The following is a 22982-nucleotide window of genomic DNA, read 5'->3' as shown; positions in this document are numbered from 1 at the left end:
GCAAGCAAAGATCGAGTAACATTGTTACGTTGTAGCAATGCATCAAGAAATCGAATGTTGAAACCCCTCCTAGTAAATCGATCTCTAAGACCACTTGCTCTAAAAAGCAAAGATCTAAAACAGCTACTGGTACATTGGATGGCTAATACAAAAGCCTGGGTAACAACTGCTATATTTACTGAATAGTTCAATAATTGCATTGTACCAGAAGTGGAAACATATATGAAGCAAAAAGCTCTTGATTTTAAAGTTTTATTAATTGTTGACAATGCACCAAGTCGTGCGCATTTAGAACATCCAAATGTGCAGGTAGTGTTTTTTCCACCCACAACAAGCATTATTCAGCCATTAGATCAAGGCATAATTGCTACTTTTAAAAAATATTACATTAAGCACACTTTTCAATTTATATTGGATAAACTAGAAAATGAATCATTAACAGTAACTGACGTTTGGAAAAAAATTTCTATTTTGGACTGCTTAAATCATGTTGCATCTGCTATTGCTGAAATAAGACTACAAACTTTAAATGCCTGCTGGAAAGCAGCTTGGCCTGGATGTGTTGCAAACAGTGCAACCATGCAGTCTACATTATCAGCTGAAATCATTACTTTGGCACAGGAAATTGGTGGAGAAAGTTTTGATACATTTAGCCAGAATGATGTTGACTAATTGCTTGTTGATAATGCCTTAAGTGATGATGATATTATTGGATATCGATTAACTTTAGATATATCGTTGAAGATCCAGAAAACGATAGTGAAGCGGAAGAAAAACCTGTCCCCCTCACTGCAAATATAATTGTTGAAGGTCTTGAACTGTACAATAAATTGAAAAATCATTTTCTTGTTAATGACACAAATTCTAAATGAGCCTTTAAATTCCAACGTGAGCTGAAGAACCATGTCTGGATATCGCGAGCTGTATAAAAAATTAGTAAAATCATCATCGCAAAGTTTAATCACTGATTACATTGTCAGAAGAAAAAAAATCAGCATAGAATGAGGGTGAAGCTAATTTTGTTTGTGAAGAACCATTGCCTTTACCATACAGATCTGATGTGCTGACTATCTCTTCTGGTGATGAAAGTGATTTCGCACCAGTTTGCAGATGTTGCCGAATATTGTCTAATAGCGACGATAATTCTGATGACAAAATGTAAAACACATTGATACTTTTCAATAAAATTAAATGAATAAAGCTTTAAAACAAACTTAGGCATTCTTATTTTCTTGAATTTTTATAAACTTTTTTATGTGATTTTAGGTTTATTTTTATTCATTGCTTCGGTTTTATGCGGTTTTAAAAAAAGTATGGAACGTATCCCTAATTTTTTATTGCAAGTTAGGTGTTTTTTTGTGTGATTATTATTAAATGCGGTTTTCTGTGAAACATATCTATCGCATAAAAAGAGACCCAACTGTACTTGGTTTAATCCATTATCCAAGTATAAGCAAACAAAGCTTGTGCCTGAAGTATCTTCAGGACTGAAGATACTTTAGGCATAAGCTTTGTTTGCTTACACTTGGATAATGAATTAAACCAAATATATAATTTCTTGGTATCTTTAATGTAAATGGTATTTTTGTTGCCCATCTTCCAGTCTATATCTTATCTGGTTAAATCTCTCTCTCTCTCTCTCTCTCTCTCTCTCTATATATATATATATATGAATAAAAAGGGTGGAGAAGAGGAAGGGAATCATGCTATAGCTTGCCATTTATAAGGATGAGACTCTCGCCAATCTTGGCAATGGATGAACAGTCTTTTCAATTTATGTTCAGACAATGTAGAAGCACTTCAGCACTCATTTTAAATAACTGCTTAAACTTAAACTGGCACCAATGTAAAAGGCTAATATTGCAAAGGATATTGTGGTTAATGTCCTTTCTGTGCTGTGCAAGGCCAGCACAGAATGGACATTAGTGGTTCTTGTAGTCATTGTTTGACTGAATGTCCTGTTTATCCAAAGGATGAGAACAGTCAGTCGTATTGAACCCTGCTAAACACCAGGGGGGGGGGGAAGAGAGGGAGAGCTTTTTATCTTTTGTGGATTGTTAGCAGGAGATTTTGTTGATAGGTAAGAACATAGGACATAACCATATGCATTTAAACTTCTTTGAGGTGAAGCCAATCTATGGTATGATGCATTAGATGCTGTCCAGTTCCTTGTTGGAGATCCTCAAAATTGGAGCAGATAACACGAGTGATAACATCTATTGCACAAGGATTTGAAGATGCCTGTTTCCTGAGATGGATGACGGGATGAATCTTGTAGCAACCTGTGAAGGTAGATTTACAGTGAAAGATGTTGTAAGTATGATCTTTTTCATTTATTATGGTGGAGTTGATGTGTGGGTGTTGGCTGTTGATTATGGTTAAGAAAGTTGGTAGAGATGCTCCTGATTCTAGCCAAATGGCAAACACATCATCCACGTAGTATACTCATAAGGAAGGTTGAGGTTGTATTGAGAATAGGGAGTTTTCAAGATGTTCTAAGTAATTGGCTAGTGCAGATGATAAGGGGCTGCTTATTGCAGTTCCTCTATCTTGTAGAGTTTGTTTCTGCAAATGTATCCTGAGTGTGGTTAAACAGACTATATCTGGAGGAAACTGCTCAGATAATAGTTGGTGAGTGTCGGCCATAGATACACTGGTAAATAAGGATTGGATGTCGAAACTGATCACGATGTCTGAAGGGTTAGGTTTTTTTTTTTTTTTAAATTTTTGTCAGAAATTCTGATGAATGTTTCTCGGAGGCTCGTGTGTGACCTGTACAGGAGCTTAAAAGATGAGCTGGGAATTTGGCTAGGCAAAAGGTGGATGTCTGTGCAGTCATGTATGTGTCTGAGTGGGACTCCTTCCTTGAGGATTTTTGGTAAGCCATAGAAATGTGGGATTCTTCCAAAATGGGTCTTCAGTTTTTGATGGTGTCTTCATCCCAGCTGATCACTTTATGGAGTAAAGAATTAAATTTGTTGATTTGGCTATTGGTTGGGTTCTGAATGTTTTGTGTTAAGTGTTTTGATCTTGTAATAGAAGATACATTTTTTTGTGTTACTCAGTAGTGTCCATGGCTTACTACTACAGCTTTTCCTTTATCTGCTTTTGTAATGGTGAACTGGTTATTACATCTCAAGGATTTGAGGGCCTTAGTTGATTTTAGCTGAAGACAAGTTTGGATGGAGGGGAGGTAAAAGTTTGGCTCAGAGTTGCACTGAGGAGACTTCTAGTTAAATTTTATAGCATCATCACATGAGGGAGTTGGTAATTTCCTTTGAATGTTATGCAGGAAATCTACAGTAGGTATGGCATTTTTTAGATGCTATAGCAAAATCATGTCCTCTGGAGAGTACTGAAGGTTCTGAAAGTGAGAGAATATACTGATATATTGACCATTCGTGTTTGTTGCCAGGTTGACCTTGACTGGTTTTTGCTTTTGAGCAAGTGAGTCAAACTTGTGCCTTGAGAACACATATATTTATATTATAAAATCATTGCAGAGACTGGTTAATGATGATGATCAGCCTATTTTCCACCCACTACAGGGTGAAGGCCTCTTCCAATGCAGAAAGGTTGTATCTGCTTCTCCATGGTGACCCAGTCCATCTTGGGAGAGTGTTTATTCACTTGTATGAATGTGAATGTATGAAGGTGGAAGACAATCACAAACATCCATGCCTAGGTGGGATTCGAACCTGCAGCCTCTTGGCTGGAAAGTGGATATGCTAACCACTTGGCCAACCAGACTGGCAGAGACTGGTTAGATATGTCTAAAACTATGTCGAGAGGGTCAGTGTTTAAGTTCAAGGATATTGTCTCTTGAAGATCAGAGATGTTGCAAATATTGAGAGTAAAATCCCATTTGATGGCTCATAGTATATATGAGTGCATGGCTTCCATTGACATAAATGCTATGTGCACCTGGAAATGTGATGGTTTCTTTAAATTTAGTATACAGGTTGGCATTATCTTTGAGAGTCACAGCATTGTTTTCAAAAGAAATCCTTGCTCATAGCTTAATCATCATGCTCATAGCTTAATGATGCAAAGAAACTTGGGGAAGAAGCTAGGTTTGGGCCAAATGGAACTTGTCAGGATCAGATTTTCATTTAGACAAATAGTTAAGAAATCATGGAAATATAACAAGTATCTGTATTTAAATTTTGTAGATTTGGTAGTCCCCAACAGAAGTTGTAAGTTATATTTAAGTTATAAGTCAACAGTTAGAATTAGAATGGATGTAGGAAGGTGATCTGCTATAAAATCAGGTGCGAGATAGGTGCATGGATCACATTATGAAGAAAATTAACATTAGTCCTATTATCCAAATTGGAGATGTTAATCTCTGTCTTTACTTTATACAGATGATGTTATATTCCTAAATAAATCCAGTTCATGGATTTTTAATTCAGTTGAATATCTGCTGTAAAAACTTTGGCATGAAAATTAGCAATAAAAAGACAGAAAAACTATGAAAATAGGCAGGAATATGAAAAACAACTGAATTCTCAGTGGAAAGCTATAGAAAAAAAGTAAAATGGTTCAGCTATTTATGCTCAAATTTTAGCAAGAGTGGCAAATTATATATGGAATAGATAATAAATAAGCCAAACTAGTAGGTTGTGAACTATCTGAATAAAATGATATAGAATACGAGATAAATTACCCAAAGGCTGAACTAGCAGTATATAATGAAGGGTTCAAACCAGTTTTAACTTATGGATCTGAGAGTTGGGTCAGATATAATACAGTTGATTCAAGACTAGAGACCATAGATATGAGAGATCCGAGAAGAATTATGCATGTGAATAATATCATCATTTGCAGAATCATGTAAATGAATACCTTAGAAACAAGCTTATCATCATTTGCATTCAAGAATGCATGAGGAGTTAATCTGAAGTGGAAAGGTGAGCAAACAGGTGTTTGATGCAAAGATGGCAGGCCGAAGATTAACAGGTAGACTAGAATCTAGGTGGTTTTATCCACTTGAAAGTACCTTAGATTATTAAAATGTAAGATCTCACAATATTGGAGACCACACAAATAATAGGTTTATTTCACCTATGGTATTAGAGTACTGTAGGTTTTGCAGTCTTTTGTGGTTAGAATTATGCAAAATCTATTTTGGAGGAATGTTGTTGACAAGAAGTTAACAATAATATAAACTTAATCATATAGTACTAACCATCATATTGTGTACACCCCTTTGAAGGTGTGTGTACATTGAATTAGAGATAGCTATCTAGTATGTTGGATCCCTTCTGGCCCTGATAATGGCTGTCACATGACAAGGCAAGGACTCCAAAATTTTTCAGGGGCCTCACAAGGTCCCAATCAATACTAATATTGTAGGTACATTACTTGATTACAGAAGTAAAAAACAAAAGATGTATCAACAGTATAAATGTCCCAGTTTTTCTCATCATCCATGCAACAGGTGAAAACCATGAATTCTTGGTTTAATAGTAAAATTAAAGATAGTATTCTGTCTTTAATTTGTAGTATAACCAAGTGGAAAAACTTCCAACAACCATCTTTGATCCCCAACCTTTGAATAATGTTCTCACATTTGGAATGGTACCTCAAAACCTCAATAAAATGCTTGATACTGTCTAGAAAAAGGGGTTTTGTTTAATGATCCTTCCTTCACAGATTTACTCTATCTCCTTTCTCATAGGCACCTTATTTTCAAGTACCTCATTTGTGGGTATAGTAGAATCTGCTTATTGTGATCACAGATAACATTATCAGTTGATCCCAAAACACACCATTTAAAATGAATTAAAAATAATTTGTCTATTATAATCAAAGTTTTGGTTATTGTTATCAAAATCCTCGAATGTTTAGCCTTTTGCATCTCAGAATTAAGAACTTTAAGGGTTAATCAGGAGAAAATTTGACAAAGAACATTTGGCAGCTGTTACTAATGAGAATGTGGATCAAAAGAGATCCCAATCTGGTAAGGATATTCAAGTTGAATGAGCATTAAAAATTTGGTTTAGTAATGTTCGTGAAAAGATTAATGAGCCTTTCATGCATCAAAAAGCAGAAGAAATTTCAAAAACAATGGGCAAAGAAACTTTCACCACAACTGATGGATGGTTCAACAGGTGGTAAAAGTGAGAGAATATTGTGTACAAACATATTCATAGATGAAGAAAAAAGTGCTGATTTTTTATCAGCAGATTTTTTATCGGCTGATGTGTGGATTAAGATTGAGTGGCCACAAATTATTGCTGAATATTCTCCTGAGAATATTTACAACACAGACAAAAGACTCTATTTTTGTGCAATGCCTGAGCATACTTATTTGTTTTAAAATGAAAGTACTAAAGGATTTAAATCTTTAAAAGAGCGAGTGACTTCCTTCTTGTGCTAATATGAAAGGTGAGAAACGAGGGTCCCTAGTGATTGGGAAAAGTAAAAATCCTCAGTGTTTTAAAGGTCTCAAAAGTTTTCTTGTTGGTAACTGTTCTAGTGCAAATTCTTGGATGACTAATGCCATTTTCAGCAATTGGTTAAGTAGGATAGAAATTAAAGCAAAAAATTGTCTTGTTAGCAGACAACTTCGCTCTGCACGCACACACAAACAGTTTATCGTTAAAGAACATCAAAGTGATCTTGCCTTCAAACACTACATCATTAATTCAACCATGTGACCAAGGCATCATACGAACTTTTAAAGCTTATTATTGTTGTTGGTAACTGTTCTAGTGCAAATTCTTGGATGACTAATGCCATTTTCAGCAATTGGTTAAGTAGGATAGAAATTAAAGCAAAAAATTGTCTTGTTAGCAGACAACTTCGCTCTGCACGCACACACAAACAGTTTATCGTTAAAGAACATCAAAGTGATCTTGCCTTCAAACACTACATCATTAATTCAACCATGTGACCAAGGCATCATACGAACTTTTAAAGCTTATTATCGCAGGGAGTTCACGTGAGAATTTTAGCTGAACTTGATATAAAAGACCAATCTGATGCAAGTGCAATTGCAAAAAAGATTTCCCTTCTTGATGCATTGCATTTGGTAGCAATGTCATGGAAGCAATTTTCAGAGAAGACTATTGTAAACTGCTTCCATAAAGGTAGATTTTTTAAAACAAACTCTGGAAGTCCTTCTGAAGAATTTGCATATCTTACAAATGAAATTTTTGATAAAACCCCAGACAGTATGTCAAAAGAAGAATTTGAAAATTGGTTGGATATTCATAACAATGTTGAAGTGTTGACTACAATAACAGTGTTGGAAATATGTCAAGCTGCTTCTGATGAGAACTTGAAACTAGTAGAAGAAAGTGAACCTAATACAAGTATAGAAGAACAAATTTTAGAAGCTCCTCCAACCAATGCCCAGCTGCAAAAAGCTCTATGAATACTTCATTGCGGCGTACAACATAGAGCAACAAACTTCGAAAGGCATTATTAGTATGAGCAATTTATTCATGAACTACTATACTCAAACACATGACAGACAATACTAGATAAGTTTTTAAAATAAATTTTATGTTGTTGCTTATTAAAAAGTTGTTTATAACAATGAATTAAGTTAAATAATGTTCATAGTAATAAATTGAAATAAATGATACAATTTTTTATGTCATTTGCTTAATGTTATCAGCCGGTTATTTTTATCGAAAAGCGACTGTCCCAAAGTGATCACAATAAGTGACGGCTGATGTATTTTCATAGGTGCTGTTCCACCAAAATGGCCACCATCATTCTTATACTTTCTCTATGCATGTGAAAGTATGAGTAGCTACCAGTCAACATTCATACTCAGTTCAGCTTCATACTTCATTGAATTGTTTCCTATTTCATATACTATTCTTTGGAATGGCCATCTTCACACTGCTTTTTTCTGCATGTTGGGATCTTCGGCTGTTCAAAAGCACATCATTCTCTCCTCCCTGCTTAACTTTGTATAAAATATAAGCACATATACTGCAATTTGTGATGCACTTGCCTGACATATAGTTACAGACAGAAAGTATAAGATAATTTTATATTATACCCCAGATGCAAGTAAACCACAAGATAATTTGTTCTTGTTTAGGTATACATGTTAAACAATCATTGAGGAGCAAAATTAATTTCATGGTGATTTTTGTCATCACTCAAAGACAGTATCGATATCTATAAAGGAGTTATTTCTTAATCGATGCAATGTCACAATTTTTCCCTAAATTAATTTGTTTATAACTTTCTTCTGTTTAAAATAAAAGAAATTTCAGTTGTTATTGATTAAAGCTATTTGTTTAATTAATATTTAAAAATTTTTTTTTTTAGAATTACTGTCTTGAGAGATAAAGAAACACGACAGAGTAAAGGTGTAGCTTTTGTGCTCTTTCTTGAAAGAGATTCTGCTCACCGATGTGTTCGAGCACTTGATAAACAGCAACTTTTTGGACGTACTTTAAAATGCAATCTTGCAAAAGATAATGGGCGAGCTGTGGAATTTATTCGGCGTAAGATATACAAGGACAAGTCTAGATGTTATGAATGTGGGGTGGGTATAGCTTTATTTTACAGTTTTGTATTAATAAAAAGTTGCCAGATGAAACTGAATGTTCACACACAAAAAAATTTTGTAGATATAATTATTGCAGTGGTTCTGTTAATAGTCTTATCACAATAAAAAGAAATATTAGTTTATTATTTTTTCTTTGAGGCTTACACGGTGATCAGAATACATTACATTTTGGAAAATTATGGAGACAACTATCGTGTTTGAGTAAAACTTTAGTTTAATATAAACCAAAATCCACACTTGACGTTTCGCCCTTTATATCAAGGTCATCTTCTGGAGCATATATACTATGTACAGAGAAACAAGCTGCACTACAATCTACATGGTTTGTTAAATTCTTATAAACCACCCAAATATCAACAATAATGGTGGCATGAAAATTCCAAGAATCTGGGTGGCACATATTCAGCCTACGTAATATTTAGTATCTAGCATAATTCAGGACTCTAGGCAACCTTCGGCTATTGAAAACCATTCCATACTAACTAGTTGGAATTTATATATATAATCATGTTGTTAATATACGTAGGCTGTTCAATAAGTAATAAGACTATATTTATACAGAAAACAGATTACCTTTAATCGTCATCATTTACATGGTCTTTTTTGAAGTAACTACTGTGAGACGCGATGCATTTGTCCCAACGTTGCGTCCACTTCTTAAACACGTGAGAGTCCATTTTTTGAGAGTTCTTTCAAAACCGCCTCCGCAGTTTTTACACATGCTTTGTTGCTTTCGAAATGGCGGCCTCTTAGTGGTTTCTTGAGCTGAGGAAACAGCCAGAAATCGCACGGTGCGAGATCAGGACTGTATGGAGGGTGTGGTAGGGAAAACGTCCACTACACAACCAGCAACATGTGGCCTTGCATTATCGTGGTGCAATAAGAAGCCATTCTTCAGCAATGGACGCTTCCTTTTGACATTCTTGATGATAATCGATGCTGTGTTGATCATTGTCTCTGTGATGGACATTGAAGGTCTTCCCTAACGTTCAAGATCTTCCACATTTTGCCTTCCTTCCTTAAAAGTTTTATGCCAGCGAAAAACATTTGCCCTCGACATTGCTTCATCATGGAAAGCTTTGCGTATCATGTTAAAAGTGTCCGATACCGATTTTTGCAAACGCACACAAAATTTAATCGCATAACGCTGTTCCAAGGACGCTTCCATTTCGAAGACTGGTCGCGCCTCGTAGGTGCGCCGATGAGCACTTGCATTTAGTCACGTGACACTCTGGGACATCAGCCCATATATGCCATCTATCAACCTCTTTTGTTAATATTTTTTTATTCCACAGAAATTAATATTGTGATGAGGGGTTTCGCCACAGTAAAATTAGTCTTATTACTTATTGAACAGCCCACGTATATATATAGACTTGTTGCTGCTCAGCCCAATGTAATGTTATAACCAATAGATAATAATAATAGGACTAGTGTTGATGTAGTAAGGTTTTTTTTTTTTTTTTGGCCAGTAACTAAAGTTACTGGCCAAAAAAAAAAGTTACTTATGTGATTAATTCACATTATTCACATAAGTAACTTTAGCAAACCATGTAGATTGTAGTGCAGCTTGTTTCTCTGTATATGGTATATATGTTCCAGAAGATGACCTTGATATAAAGGTCGAAACGTCGAGTGTGGATTTTGGTTTATATTAAACTAAAGTTTTACTGAAACACGAGAATTGTCTCCATATATGTTTTTGTCATAAAATGTTACAAAATATAAGACTTATTGTTAGACTGACCATAGATTTTTAATTCGTACGTATGTTCGTACAATATTGCCTACCGGTTTCGCTAGTAACTGACTAGCTTTTTCAAGGCTTGCACAGTACAAAAAATGATAAATGCAAAAAAGGTTTAAGAATACAAAAAAAACGTTAGTACCTGTTAGGTAGCTAAGGTAACACGTTCGCATGACATTTCTACTCAGTATCGTGAACACGCGTTACATGTAAACACGTAATATGATTATTCGCGTACTGTAGTTTTCTGTTGAACTGAGGGAATTAATTAGATTTCTCCAAGTATCGTTCGGTATGGCCCCTTGATTTCTGTTTAGGTTGCTGCCTGTACGTAGTACTACTGCTGCTTCTTTAAATAATCGCTGTCTGTAATCTTCATCTACGTAGGGCATAGAGCTGTATACAGCTCTATGTATAATAGAGCTGTAATCTTCGTCTACGTAGGGCATAGAGCTGTATACAGCTCTATGTATAATAGAGCTGTATACAGCTCTATGCCCTACGTAGACGAAGATTACAGACATCGATTATTTAAAGAAGCAGCAGTAGTGCTATGTACAGGCAGCAACCTAAACAGAAATCAAGGGGCCACACTGAACGATACTTGGAAAAATCTAATTAATTCCCTCAGTTCAACAAGAACTACAGTATGCGAATAATCATATTACGCGTTTGCATGTAACGTGTGTTCATGATACTGAGTAGAAATGTCACGCGAACGTGTTACCTTAGCTACCTAACAGGTACTAACGTTTTTTTGTATTCTTAAACCTTTTTTTGCATTTATCATTTTTTTGTACTGTGCAAGCCTTGAAAATGCTAGTCAGTTACTAGCGAAACCGGTAGGCAATATTGTACGAACATATGTATGAATTAAAAATCTATGGTCAATCTAACAACAAGTTGTCTTCATAATTTTCCAAAATGTATTAGTTTATTATAATGAACAGAACATTTATTTCAGTATGATTAATTAATTTTGCCATCAGTGTTAATACAAGATTTAAATTATGCAAAGAATAATTTGTACAATAATAGGAATATTTGTACAATAATAGAATGGACTATACATCTGTATACTGTCAGTACATGTAGAGAAGAATATATATATATATATATATATGGGAACACATTATCAATCAGAAAATCTGTGTCTGCCCAGGAAGTTAACATGAGGGGACTGAAAGGAATGAGTGATAAGATCTTGACAGCCCACATTGGAAACTAGTTCAAAGAATTTCAGTTCAGGTAGGACGCTATGTAAAGAGCTACACAGTTCCAGTTTTTCTCTGAAGGACAGCTACACATAATTCAAGCAAAAATCATGTCACTCTAGATCAGACTATAAAACTAGAGTTTAAAAAATCATTGTTTTCATTCATTTGGTCAATGATATATTTATTTCAGTTGTCTATAGAGGATTAGAAGTTTGCAATCATGAATCATGCTGTACTCTTTTCTTATTGGATGAGCAAGTGTAGAATAGGACAGAATAATCCCAGCAATGAAATTTGGCAATAGAAGATGTAAATGATCTGGAGATGTGCTATCATATCAAAAAAATCATTTAAATGGACAAATAGATGAATTTTCTTGAGACCCTCCCTTTTTTTAGATTGAAATATAATTTATTATTATTATTATTATTTTGGGCGACTCCAGGAGTCCTTAGACTCATCGAGGGAGGCCCTAAACATCATGTCCACACAACTACGCGATTACATTCTCACAGTATCTATCATACCTTGCCTTGAACTCGTTCACCGTCATAGCACCCACAACAGACTCTGGTAGCTTATTCCACTCATTTACTACTCTAAAAGTAAAGAACCCAGCTCTAACACTCCTGCTAACCACACTCTTGCCCAGCTTTCATAGGTGTCCCCTAGTTCTCTCACCACCAGTCCTGATCTCAAAAATATCCTCTGAATTAATCCTATAGAATCCCTTTAGAATTTGAATGTCTCAATCATATCTCCCCTTTTCTGCCTATCAACCAGTTTCTGCAACCCACAAATCTTCAACCTGTTCTCATATGGTTCATTCCATAGACCTGTCATCATCTTAGTCACTCGCCTCTGGATCCTCTCCACCTCCTCCCCATCAAGAAGGAACCTAGGTGACCAAATCTGGGCACAGTAGTTGAGATGAGGTCTTATCAAGGCTCGGTACAGAGGTACAATAACTTGCTTGTTTCTGCTCGTCAAGGTATTTTTCAACAACCAAGTGAGTTGTTGAGCTGATTTAGCTACTTTTGCAATGTGCCCCCTAAATTTCATCTCCCTATCCACCAACACTCCCAAGTCCCTGGCCTCACCAATCTCTTGGAGTACAGTTCCACCAATGTGGTATACTGCTGCTAATCTTTTCACCCCAAAATGCATAACCTTACATTTTGTCACATTAAATTGACATCCATTCTCCTTATCCCAGAACTCCAATCTATCGAAGTCATCCTGCAAGACTTTGACATCTTCTGCATTCACTATTGCCCTACCCAACTTTGCATCATCAGCGAACAAATGAATTGTTCCACTTAGATCCTTCCCTATATCGTTAATGAACAGGTTAAACAGCAGTGGTCCAAGAACAGAAGTACAGTTCTTGGTATGTATGTATATAATGGTATGTATATGTGTTCCTGTCGCCAAGCTTAGCTTATATTGCTATATCAAGGCAAACAGATATATCTTTAAGAATGGACTATACATCTGTATACTGTCAGTACATGTAGAGAAGAATATATATATATATATATATATATATATATATATATATGAGAACACATTATCAATCAGAAAATCTGTGTCTGCCCAGTAAGTTAACATGAGGGGACTGAAAGGAATGAGTGATAAGATCTTGACAGCCCACATTGGAAACTAGTTCAAAGAATTTCAGTTCAGGTAGGACGCTATGTAAAGAGCTACACAGTTCCAGTTTTTCTCTGAAGGACAGCTACACATAATTCAAGCAAAAATCATGTCACTCTAGATCAGACTATAAAACTAGAGTTTAAAAAAATCATTGTTTTCATTCATTTGATCAATGATATATTTATTTCAGTTGTCTATAGAGGATTAGAAGTTTGCAATCATGAATCATGCTGTACTCTTTTCTTATTGGATGAGCAAGTGTAGAATAGGACAGAATAATCCCAGCTATGAAATTTCGCAATAGAAGATGTAAATGATCTGGAGATGTTTTTCCTAGTATCTATTATGATCTTTTTTTGCTTCTGTTTCTTTCCCCTCTATCATGTTGTGCCTAGAATGATGAATAGCTGAATATGCAACACTTCTGGATAATGCAGTGCTATCCATATTGTTTGAAGTATTTTGTTTAAGGAACAACCCATTTCTCTTTCAGCACAACAACTTTTACTGTAGTAAACTGGTTGTGACATCACTTGAGGAAAAATTATGCGGATAAATTTCTGGCTTGCATGGAGTCCTAATGCTATTCCAATAGACACCTGACAAAACTTCAGTTTGTCAGGTGCAGGTCATATTAGTTGCATCCAACAATAATATTACATGAACTGGTAGGTTCTTACCTACACTGACTAAGATTTTGGCTATGATATCACACCAAACTACTCAAGGCCAGAACTTTGAGACCATCATGCATCAGAGTAGTTATAGTTTGGACTATGTAAAGTTTCACAAGTTTCAAGAATGATGGAATCAAATTTGAACAAATGATCAAATTTAAATCCTGAAATGAAGAATCATGGTTTGATTCTAAAGAACTTGGTATACAGTAAGGTATGGCGTAGTAAGCAAGGCCAAACTTCTCCAATTCTAAAAATGTAATGTAGTTCTGATGTTCTTATATTCTAATTTTAGCAGTCCAAAATAACAAAGTTGACATGAACAGGACACTTGATAGACATCCAACAGAAGGTTATATTTTGTCCTCGGTAGATGGTAGAAAAGTTTATGCTATTTGTTTTGATGTGCCTTTAAGGTAGGGTATGGAAATTCTTTTTACATCAGATTGTGATCTGGTTGAGAGATGATAACTGTTGATAATGTTCTGCATGGTAGTTTTGTTATAACCATTAGTTGTGGACGTAATTTCAAGATTGTAATCTTGAACTCCAATAGCGCATTCACCTGTTAATTCATCTGTGACCAAGACATGAGCTACGAAACACCATGACTCACATCCTGTGATTTATGTTTGAATGTAATAAATGAATCTTCTCTTCTCTCCCCGACAATGTCCATGTAACACTAGACAAAATACTTTCTTCTTCAATCTGAATCAGTCCACTGCTAGGTAAAGGTCTCTTCCATTTTTTCCCCATTTCATTCTATTTTCAGCTTTTCTTGTTTATTGCATTCTAGCAGTCCTAACAGTTTTTTCTCACTGTCTCTTCCTTGGTCTTCTCCTTAGCCTACTGCCATCTATTGGTCTCTATTCTGTTAATAATTTAGTGATGTGTCCACCTCATCTCCAATTTGAATGCATAATGTAACTGATAATGTTCTGTACACTAGTTCTTGATCATATCTAATGGAGGGTATCCAGTCTTTAAGTGTCACACTGAGCATATTCTTTTCCATTCTTCTCTGAGTAACTTTCCATTTGTGAATTATATTTTGGATTAAATTTCACTACCATATGTAATTACAGGGTAAGACACATTGATTGAAAGCCTTCCTCTTCAAACTAATTCCAATTAGTTTGAAGAGGAAGGTATAACCTTATATCTTCAAAGGTATAACCTTTGAAGATATATTTCATCCTCTCCAAAGCCATCCAACTTAGTTGTATTCTTTTTATTTCTTCTATTTATCCATCTTGAATTTTTATTTGTCCCAGACAAACATATGATCTACCCTCTCCACTTCTTGATCTTCCAGTATAATTCTTCTTGGTGTTATATTGTCATTCATCATTACTTTCGTTTTGTTTAAATTTATCTTCAACCAAGTTTGACTGCACACTTGAGCTAATTCCCTTAATTTCATTTCTAGGTATTCTGCCAAGAGAACTATATCATCAGCAAAACATAGATGAGTCAGAATCTTTCTGTTAATTTTAATTCCTCCACTCTTCCAGTTCAGTGAAAAACTTCCTGTAAAGCAAATCTAAGAGTTTTGGCAATATTTTAACTCCCTGCCTTATTTCTCTGTGTATTGGAAAAGTTTCACTTTTCTTGTGCAGTTTAATAAAGACAGTATTTTAAGTTTTTTATGTATATTTCTTCTATTCTCTATTATTTTTATGGCTATTATAGCCTGTTTTTGTTTAGGAGTGTCCCTTATTTTAAATACATTAGTCAAAAAATTTTTACTCAAGAAATTTTTAGGGCATTATAAGTATATTTTAAAAGAAAATACAGAATAATTGAGGAAGAAAATTTTGTACATACCTTGTTTAGATGCTAGGATGACTTCATTCTCCATATTTCTGCTGTTATATATATATATATATATATATATTATTATTATACTTATTAAAGGCGCTTTTTTGGGGAAGGGGAAGGGTTTTTATGGGAAAAGTGGGGCAGGGGAGAGCATTAACGGGGTGCAAGCCATTTCGGTCATGTGACCATCATCGAATATTTTCGGGATGAGTGTAGGGCTAGAAAAACACAACCTGCACCACACGCACCCCTTATATGTTCGGGAACATGAAAACCCACAAAGAATTTGGCCTATAGTCTCCTACAAGAACATCACCACAGCACACTTCTCAAAATTTGTTGCCAAATTCATCAAACCATTACTTACAATGTCTAACTCTATGATTAAAAATACAGATGACCTATTCCAGAAAATAAGTAACATTACTTCATCCCGAGATGATGTCCTCACCTCATTGGATGTTACTTCATTATACACTAACATGGATGTCAACTGAACATTAGATATCGTACACACACTACTCACAGTGGACCACACCCTGCACACACGCACAAAATTAACACCTAATGACATCATTAACCTGATGAAACTCACAATATCAGCCAACTTCTTTAAGTTCAACAAGAACATATATGTTCAAATTTTCGGTTTCCCTATGGGCCAAAACATCAGTTGACAACTAGTAGAATTTTTCCTGGCACACATAGAATCACTCCTACTCCCCCCCGGCATCACCTTTTATGGCAGATACATGGACGATATTCTATGCATTGGTAAACCCACACACATCACCGACTTACAAACATCCCTCAGCAATTACAGCAACAGACTAAAATTCACCATGGAAACTGAACGGAACAAATCCATCAATTTCTTAAACCTGACATTAATCAGAACTAACAACAAAATTGCCACGAAAATATACCACAAACCCACACATATCAGAAACTACCCCCATTTCAGTTCATACCACCCATATTCCGTTAAAAAAAAATCAGTCATCCTATCACAATTTATAAATGCTTACAAATTCTGAACTAACTGTAATTATGTTTAAAAGGGAGATGGTAAATCCCGTTTTATTTAATAGCCGGGTATGAAACTCGGATCAAAATCCATCGAATCCATAGAGTTTCATGCCGAAAAAACTATCGGCGTGAAAATAAAACGGGATTTACCATCTCCCTTTAAACTTAACTTATGTCGCTGGTAAAATAGCCTTTTGGCTTATTATAACTGTAATTATTTTAACACGGAATTAAAGAATTTAATACAGATTTTTAAAAATTGGTATCCCACACAACTAATAAATTATGCAAACAGTACGGCAAAAACCCGTAATAACAACAATAGAACCATCCCAACATGTATGATCATCAAACTGCCATACATCCAAAACACATACAAAGCCTGCAAATACATTTTCAAACACACGGACTATAAGCTAGTATTCACCACGAACCAAAAATTAACAACTCTCTAAAACCCACTAAATTGCTCGCACACAAAGAAATATTTGAACACCACAATGTAGTCTACAAATTTCCTTGGCAAAAAGACTGTGACATCATCTACACAGGCTCTACCATTAGGTCTTTATGGACTAGACTAAAAGAACACTTCTGTTACTGTAACCTATTCCGGAACATTTAAACACAAAAAAACAACGCAACATCAAAAAGAAAAATAGAATACAGAGTACAGGGAAGACAGAAATAGCAGCTCACGCCCTTGAACTGAAACATATCCCACAAATCGTCAAGGCCATAATAATAGACAAACAAAACAACGAAACAATGCTTAGAATATCCGAAACAATAGCCATAAAATGTGACAAACACTCGATCAACGTCCACCGACCCTACCTAATTTCCGAATGTTGGAAACTCCACAACTTACGTATCAGGTCACGCCTCCAACCAATAAGCGGCAACAAATGCCATTTTTTGGCAGATACAACATGCGGTTGTGACATAGCCCTACACTCATCCCGAAAATGTTCCGATGATGGTCACACAACCGAAATTTTCAACTGGGGTGGAGGCGGGGGCAGGCTCACACCCCGTTAATGGGGCAGGGGAGAGCATTAACGGGGTGTGATGCTCTCCCACACCCCCAGTTTTCCCATAAAAACCCTTCCCTTCCCCAAAAAAGCACCCTTAAGTATGATAATATATATATATATATATATATTATTTTAGAAAAACCCGGGTTTTCAAAATTATTTTTTCTGCCTTGCATCAAACACTCCCCCATGTTCTCTTCCCCCTTTTTAACAGCATAACAGCAGAAATATGGAGAATGAAATCATCCTAGCATCTAAACAAAGTGTGTACAAACTTTTCTTCCTCAATTATTCTGCTATATTTTCCTTTAAAATACACTTATAATGCCCTAAAAATATCTTCAGTAAAAAAGCCAATGTATTTAAAATAAGGGACACTCCTAAACAAAAACAGGCTATAATAGTCGTAAAAAAATAGTTTTTAAGAGGAGTAACATGGGAATTTTCCCAGAAATAATACTTATCTTCTATTCTCTATTTTAACATGATTCTAGAATCTGAAGTTTTGATGGAGTCAAATGCTTTATTAGAGCCCACAATGGCTAAACAGAGAAGTTTATTATATTCATTTGTCTTTTCTATAATTTCCTAGTAGTATGGATATGATCAATGGTACTGTAATCACAGGTAAACCCTGCCTGCTTTACTGATTGAATATGCTCAAGCTGTTGCATTATTCTGTTATTTCTTTCGTATATGTTTTGTATACTGCTAGTAAGAAACTAATGGGACTATAGTTTGTAATATTCTCCTTTTCACCCTTTTTTTGTAAATAATTATTATTAATAAATTAAAGATATCAAGAAATTATATTTTTGGTTTGATCCTTTATCAAAATGTAAGCAGACAAAGTTTGCACATGAAGTAACTTCATGACAGGGCAACTTGTATGTAGAGGCTAATGACTTCATCCCATAATGCAAAGCACATATCCTTACAGACATGTATAATGTTATGCTTTATGTGGAGGATCACTACCCAGACTGGTTTCGACATTTATTGAGGTATGTTTTAGTGTGGGGATACCTCTCCAAAAACTCTTGCGATTCCTCAGATCATCCAACAGTGAGTGACCCAAAGGATCATTTAATTCATTACTCAGCAGTTGCTCTACTCAGTGACAGGCCTACCCTTCACTGAGCAGAACCCTCAGTGGTGACTCTACCCAGCTGCAGGCCCACCAAACCACTAAGAAGAGCCACTCATATTGAGGTCTCATCAGTGGGAGCCAGACCCAGAAGTGATACCAAGATTGAAGTAATGTAGAAGTCATATTTCCATACATAAGTAGACAAAAGTTGCCACACTTCATTACTAAAATACTCTGGATTAGAGGTAGATGTTGAAAGTTTTTCCATATGGTTATACTATAAATTAAAGATACCAAGAAATTATATTCCTGGTTTAATCCTTTAATATACAGCTGGTAATTATTATTATTATGGGAAACTCCAAGGAGATCTTAGACTCATCGAGGGAGTCCCTAAACATCATGTCAAAAACCATCCAACATTTGTGCAGTATTTATTACTTTGCTTTGAAATCATTCACAGTCATGGCACTCACGACAAACTTTGGCAACCTGTTTCACTCATTCACTGTTTCTCAAGCAAAAAACCTAGTTCTAACACCCTCGCTAAGCACACTCTTACTCAATTTTCATGGATGCCCCCCCCTAGTTCTCCCGTGAACATACCTGTTCTGAAAAATTTCCTCTGAATTTATTTTGTAAAACCCTTCAGTAATTTGTATGTCTCAATCATATCACTCCTTTTCTGTCTATCAACCAGTTTCTGTAAGCCATAAATCTTCAACCTGTTCTCGTAAGGTTCATTCCATAGGCCTGCTACCATCTTCGTCACCCCTCTGGATCCTCTCCACCTCTCATCATCAAGAGAACCTGGCACCCAGATCTGTGCACTTTAGTCACGATGGGGTTTTACAAAGGTTCGATAAAGAGGAAACGATAACTTGTTTGTCTCTGCTCATCAAGGTATTCTTCAGTAACCAAATGATCTGATGAGCTGTATTAGCCACTTTTGCTATGTGCCCCCTAAACTTTAACTTCCTATCCACTAACATTCCCAAGTCTCTGGCTTCATCAGTTTCCTAGTGTGGTATACACCTTGTAATCTTTTCCACCCAAAATGCATAACCTTACACTTTGCCACATTAAACTGACATCCATTCTCCTTTGCCAATCTGCCAATCTATCCAAATCGTCCTGCAAAATTCTGACATCATCTGTATTAACTGTTGCTCTACCCAATTTTGCATCATCGGGAAATAATTGAAAAGTTCCTCTCAGATCCTTTCCTATATCGTTAATGAACAAATTAAACAGTAACAGTCCAATAACAGAACCCTGCAGCATGCCACTAGTCACAGACCTTCTTTTGGACTCTACTCCTGAATAAACTACTTGTTGATATATCTTCATCAACAACCCTATATCCATCCCCATGTGCTGCACTTTAGTGATTAGAATTCCATGTGATACTCTGTCAAAGTCCTTTGCAAAGTCTAGCAGTATCACTGCCAACCCATTATTTTTATCCATCTTAGCTGTCACTGTATTATAAAACGTGAGCAAGTTATCGATGCATGACCTACCCTTCATAAAACCGTGCAAACCCCCCCCCCATACAATATCTCATTTCCGTGTATCCATTCCTGTATTTTGGTATTGACCAACTTCTCCAATACTTTAAAAACAACTTCTGATATGCTGATTGGTCAGTAATTTTGATATGTCAGTCTTGGAACCTCCTTTATGCAATGGAGCTATTTTCTCCTCTTTCCATCCTATCGGGACTAACCAAGAGCTGAGACTTAGATTAAAAAATATGGGTCAAGGGCACTGACAGTTCCCTCACCACTTCATGTAAAATTCAACCTATATACCATCCAATCTCACAGCTGTATTCATATTAAGGTTCTACTATGTACCTCCATTTCATTTACCTCAGTTCCTGCATAAGCCTTTGGCTCTCTCTCTCATTCCTGCAACATCACCACCTGGATGATATACTCTTGCAAAGTGTTCACTTAGTAATTCTACTACTTTGACTGATTCAGTTACCTCCCTACTATTGGCATTCATTAAAATCATTCTGCCATATACACTCTTTCTTTTACTTGCAGCATATTGAAAGAGCTGTTTGGGATTCTCTGTAGCCTGCATCGCTAACTTCCTTTCATAATCTGCTTTTGCCTTTCTTACCACAATAGTTACCCTTCTGGCCTGTGCCTTGTACTGTTCATGTGCCTGCAGGTCACCTTTTTTCTTAAATTCTCTCCACAATTGTTTCTTTTTTTTCAGCTCCAGCTTAATGGTGATATTCATTCATTTAATTCCCACTTGATTTACTCTCCTGACATTAGGTATGCAGTCTGCTAATACTTCCCTCAAACTCCTTTACCACTTCTTATGCACTATCACCATCCAGCTCTTGTAGTTTTACATGCTATGGCACTGATCCAAGCAATCTTCTAAGTGTAAGCTTAGGAGAAGTAACTTGCACATGAAGTAACTTTACAACAGAGCAACTCGTATATGGAGGCTTATGACTTCACATCATTTGCCTTAGTATCCCATAATGCAAAGCACGTATCCTTATGGACAAGTATAATGCTATGCATTATGTGAAGGATCATTACCTAGACCGATTTTAACATTTATTGAGGTATGATTTAGTGTGGGAATACCTCTCCAAAAACTTTCATTTTAGACAAATTATGGACTCTATAACCATGTTATAAATAACTGTTTTAATTTCCCGACGTTTCGAGCTTCATATTAAGGTCATCCTCTGGAGTGTACACATATATACAAAGACAAGCTGAATTACATTTCACACAGTATGCTAAAGAGACAATGATTTGATCAATGGTTATTCTACTGGCATGACCTCTAGTGAAAATAAATAAAATAAAATAAGTTACATTAAAAAAAAAAACTACATCAAAGCTATATTCTATTTAAGATAACACCAGAGAAACATTCGTTCATATAGATAGTTTTATTACAGTAACAATGATGTCCTAATTTAACATGACAATTGTTATATTAGATTTAAGATCTTGGATTGTCTATGGTCCTATTTATAGTTAACTCTTAGGGAGAAAGGTTAAGTGGGTAGAATACGTGCCTTCCATATTCTTGGGATTTTTATACCATTATTAAGATTAGGGTGGTTGATAAGAATCTCACAGGCTTCCTTAAATTTATGTTTACCATGGTTTGGTGTGATGTAAACAACAGGTGCTTTTCCAATCAATTCTGTGTAAAGTGTTCAGGGCATGATCAGAAAGACCAGCTTCATCATAGTTATTATATTTAATGTGTCGTTTATGTTCTTTTTGTCTGATAGGAATTGTGCATCCTGTTTCCCCTATATAGGGTAGATTACAGGTGCAATAAATGCGGTATATTCCAGGGTGAGCCGGTGGAGGGAGTGGGTCTTTGTATGACTTGAGTAAGCTATTTAATTTTGCAGGAGGTTTAAAGGTGGCTTTAAGGTTGTATTTCTGTAGTATTCTGTTTATTTTATCTGATGTCCCTTTAATGTATGGAATGGTTACAGTTTTATTGTAGTCTAGTTTATCTTTGTTTTTAAGTGAGGATTTTGTTGATAGTATTTTGGCTATAACCATTTTTTGATAACTTTAAATTCATCTTTAAGCGCTTGTTTATTGGAGCAAATCTTCAAAGCCCTGTTTTTTTTAGAGTATTAATGACATCTAGTTTTTATGTTGGGTGATAGTAGGAGTTTATGTGTATATATTGGCCAGTATGTGTCGGTTTCCAGTAAACAGTGAAGGAAAGACTTCCAGAAGGAAGACATGTGACAAGTGTATCTAGAAACAAAGTATGTTCTGCTTTTCATAATCTCAATTGTGAATTGTATGCGTTTGTGTTGTTTGTTTAGATGGCTGAGAAAAGTGTCTAATGTCTGTCGGCCATGGGTCCAGATAGCGAAAACATTGTCAATGTATCTAAGCCAGACTTTGGGTTTTAAAAGAGAGGAATTTAGAGCAGTTGTTCAAAATAAATATTCAATGTCGAGTATGGAGAAAGATTGAGAAGATGCAACTTGCAGAGTCTGGTGAACAGGAGGAAGAGGAAAGATATGGTAGAGACCTATAAGTTAGTAAGGGGTTGTTATAGGATCAATGTGGAGAGGTTCTACAGAAAATAGTGGGAGATCAGGGGAGAACCAGAGGTCATCCCTGGAAACTGTATAAAGAGGG

The 22982-nt window shown here is 35.7% G+C and overlaps 1 protein-coding gene across 1 annotated transcript in view; it reads left to right on the top strand.

Moving 5' to 3' along the window:
* The window catches only part of LOC150094585 (zinc finger CCHC-type and RNA-binding motif-containing protein 1-like), a 167520-nt gene that overhangs the window by 24968 nt on the left and 119570 nt on the right, over positions 1–22982 (top strand). The window contains exon 2 of the mRNA XM_090412108.1: positions 8299–8518. Coding sequence (XP_090268234.1) covers positions 8299–8518 — 220 coding nt within the window. The remainder of the gene's footprint in view (positions 1–8298; positions 8519–22982) is intronic.

This window comes from Typopeltis vanoorti, chromosome 22, assembly GCF_054136105.1.
Source record: "Typopeltis vanoorti isolate ZY-2024b chromosome 22, IOZ_Tvanoo_1.0, whole genome shotgun sequence".
Taxonomy (NCBI): domain Eukaryota; kingdom Metazoa; phylum Arthropoda; class Arachnida; order Uropygi; family Thelyphonidae; genus Typopeltis; species Typopeltis vanoorti.
This window is presented reverse-complemented; position numbering and strand designations above follow the sequence as displayed.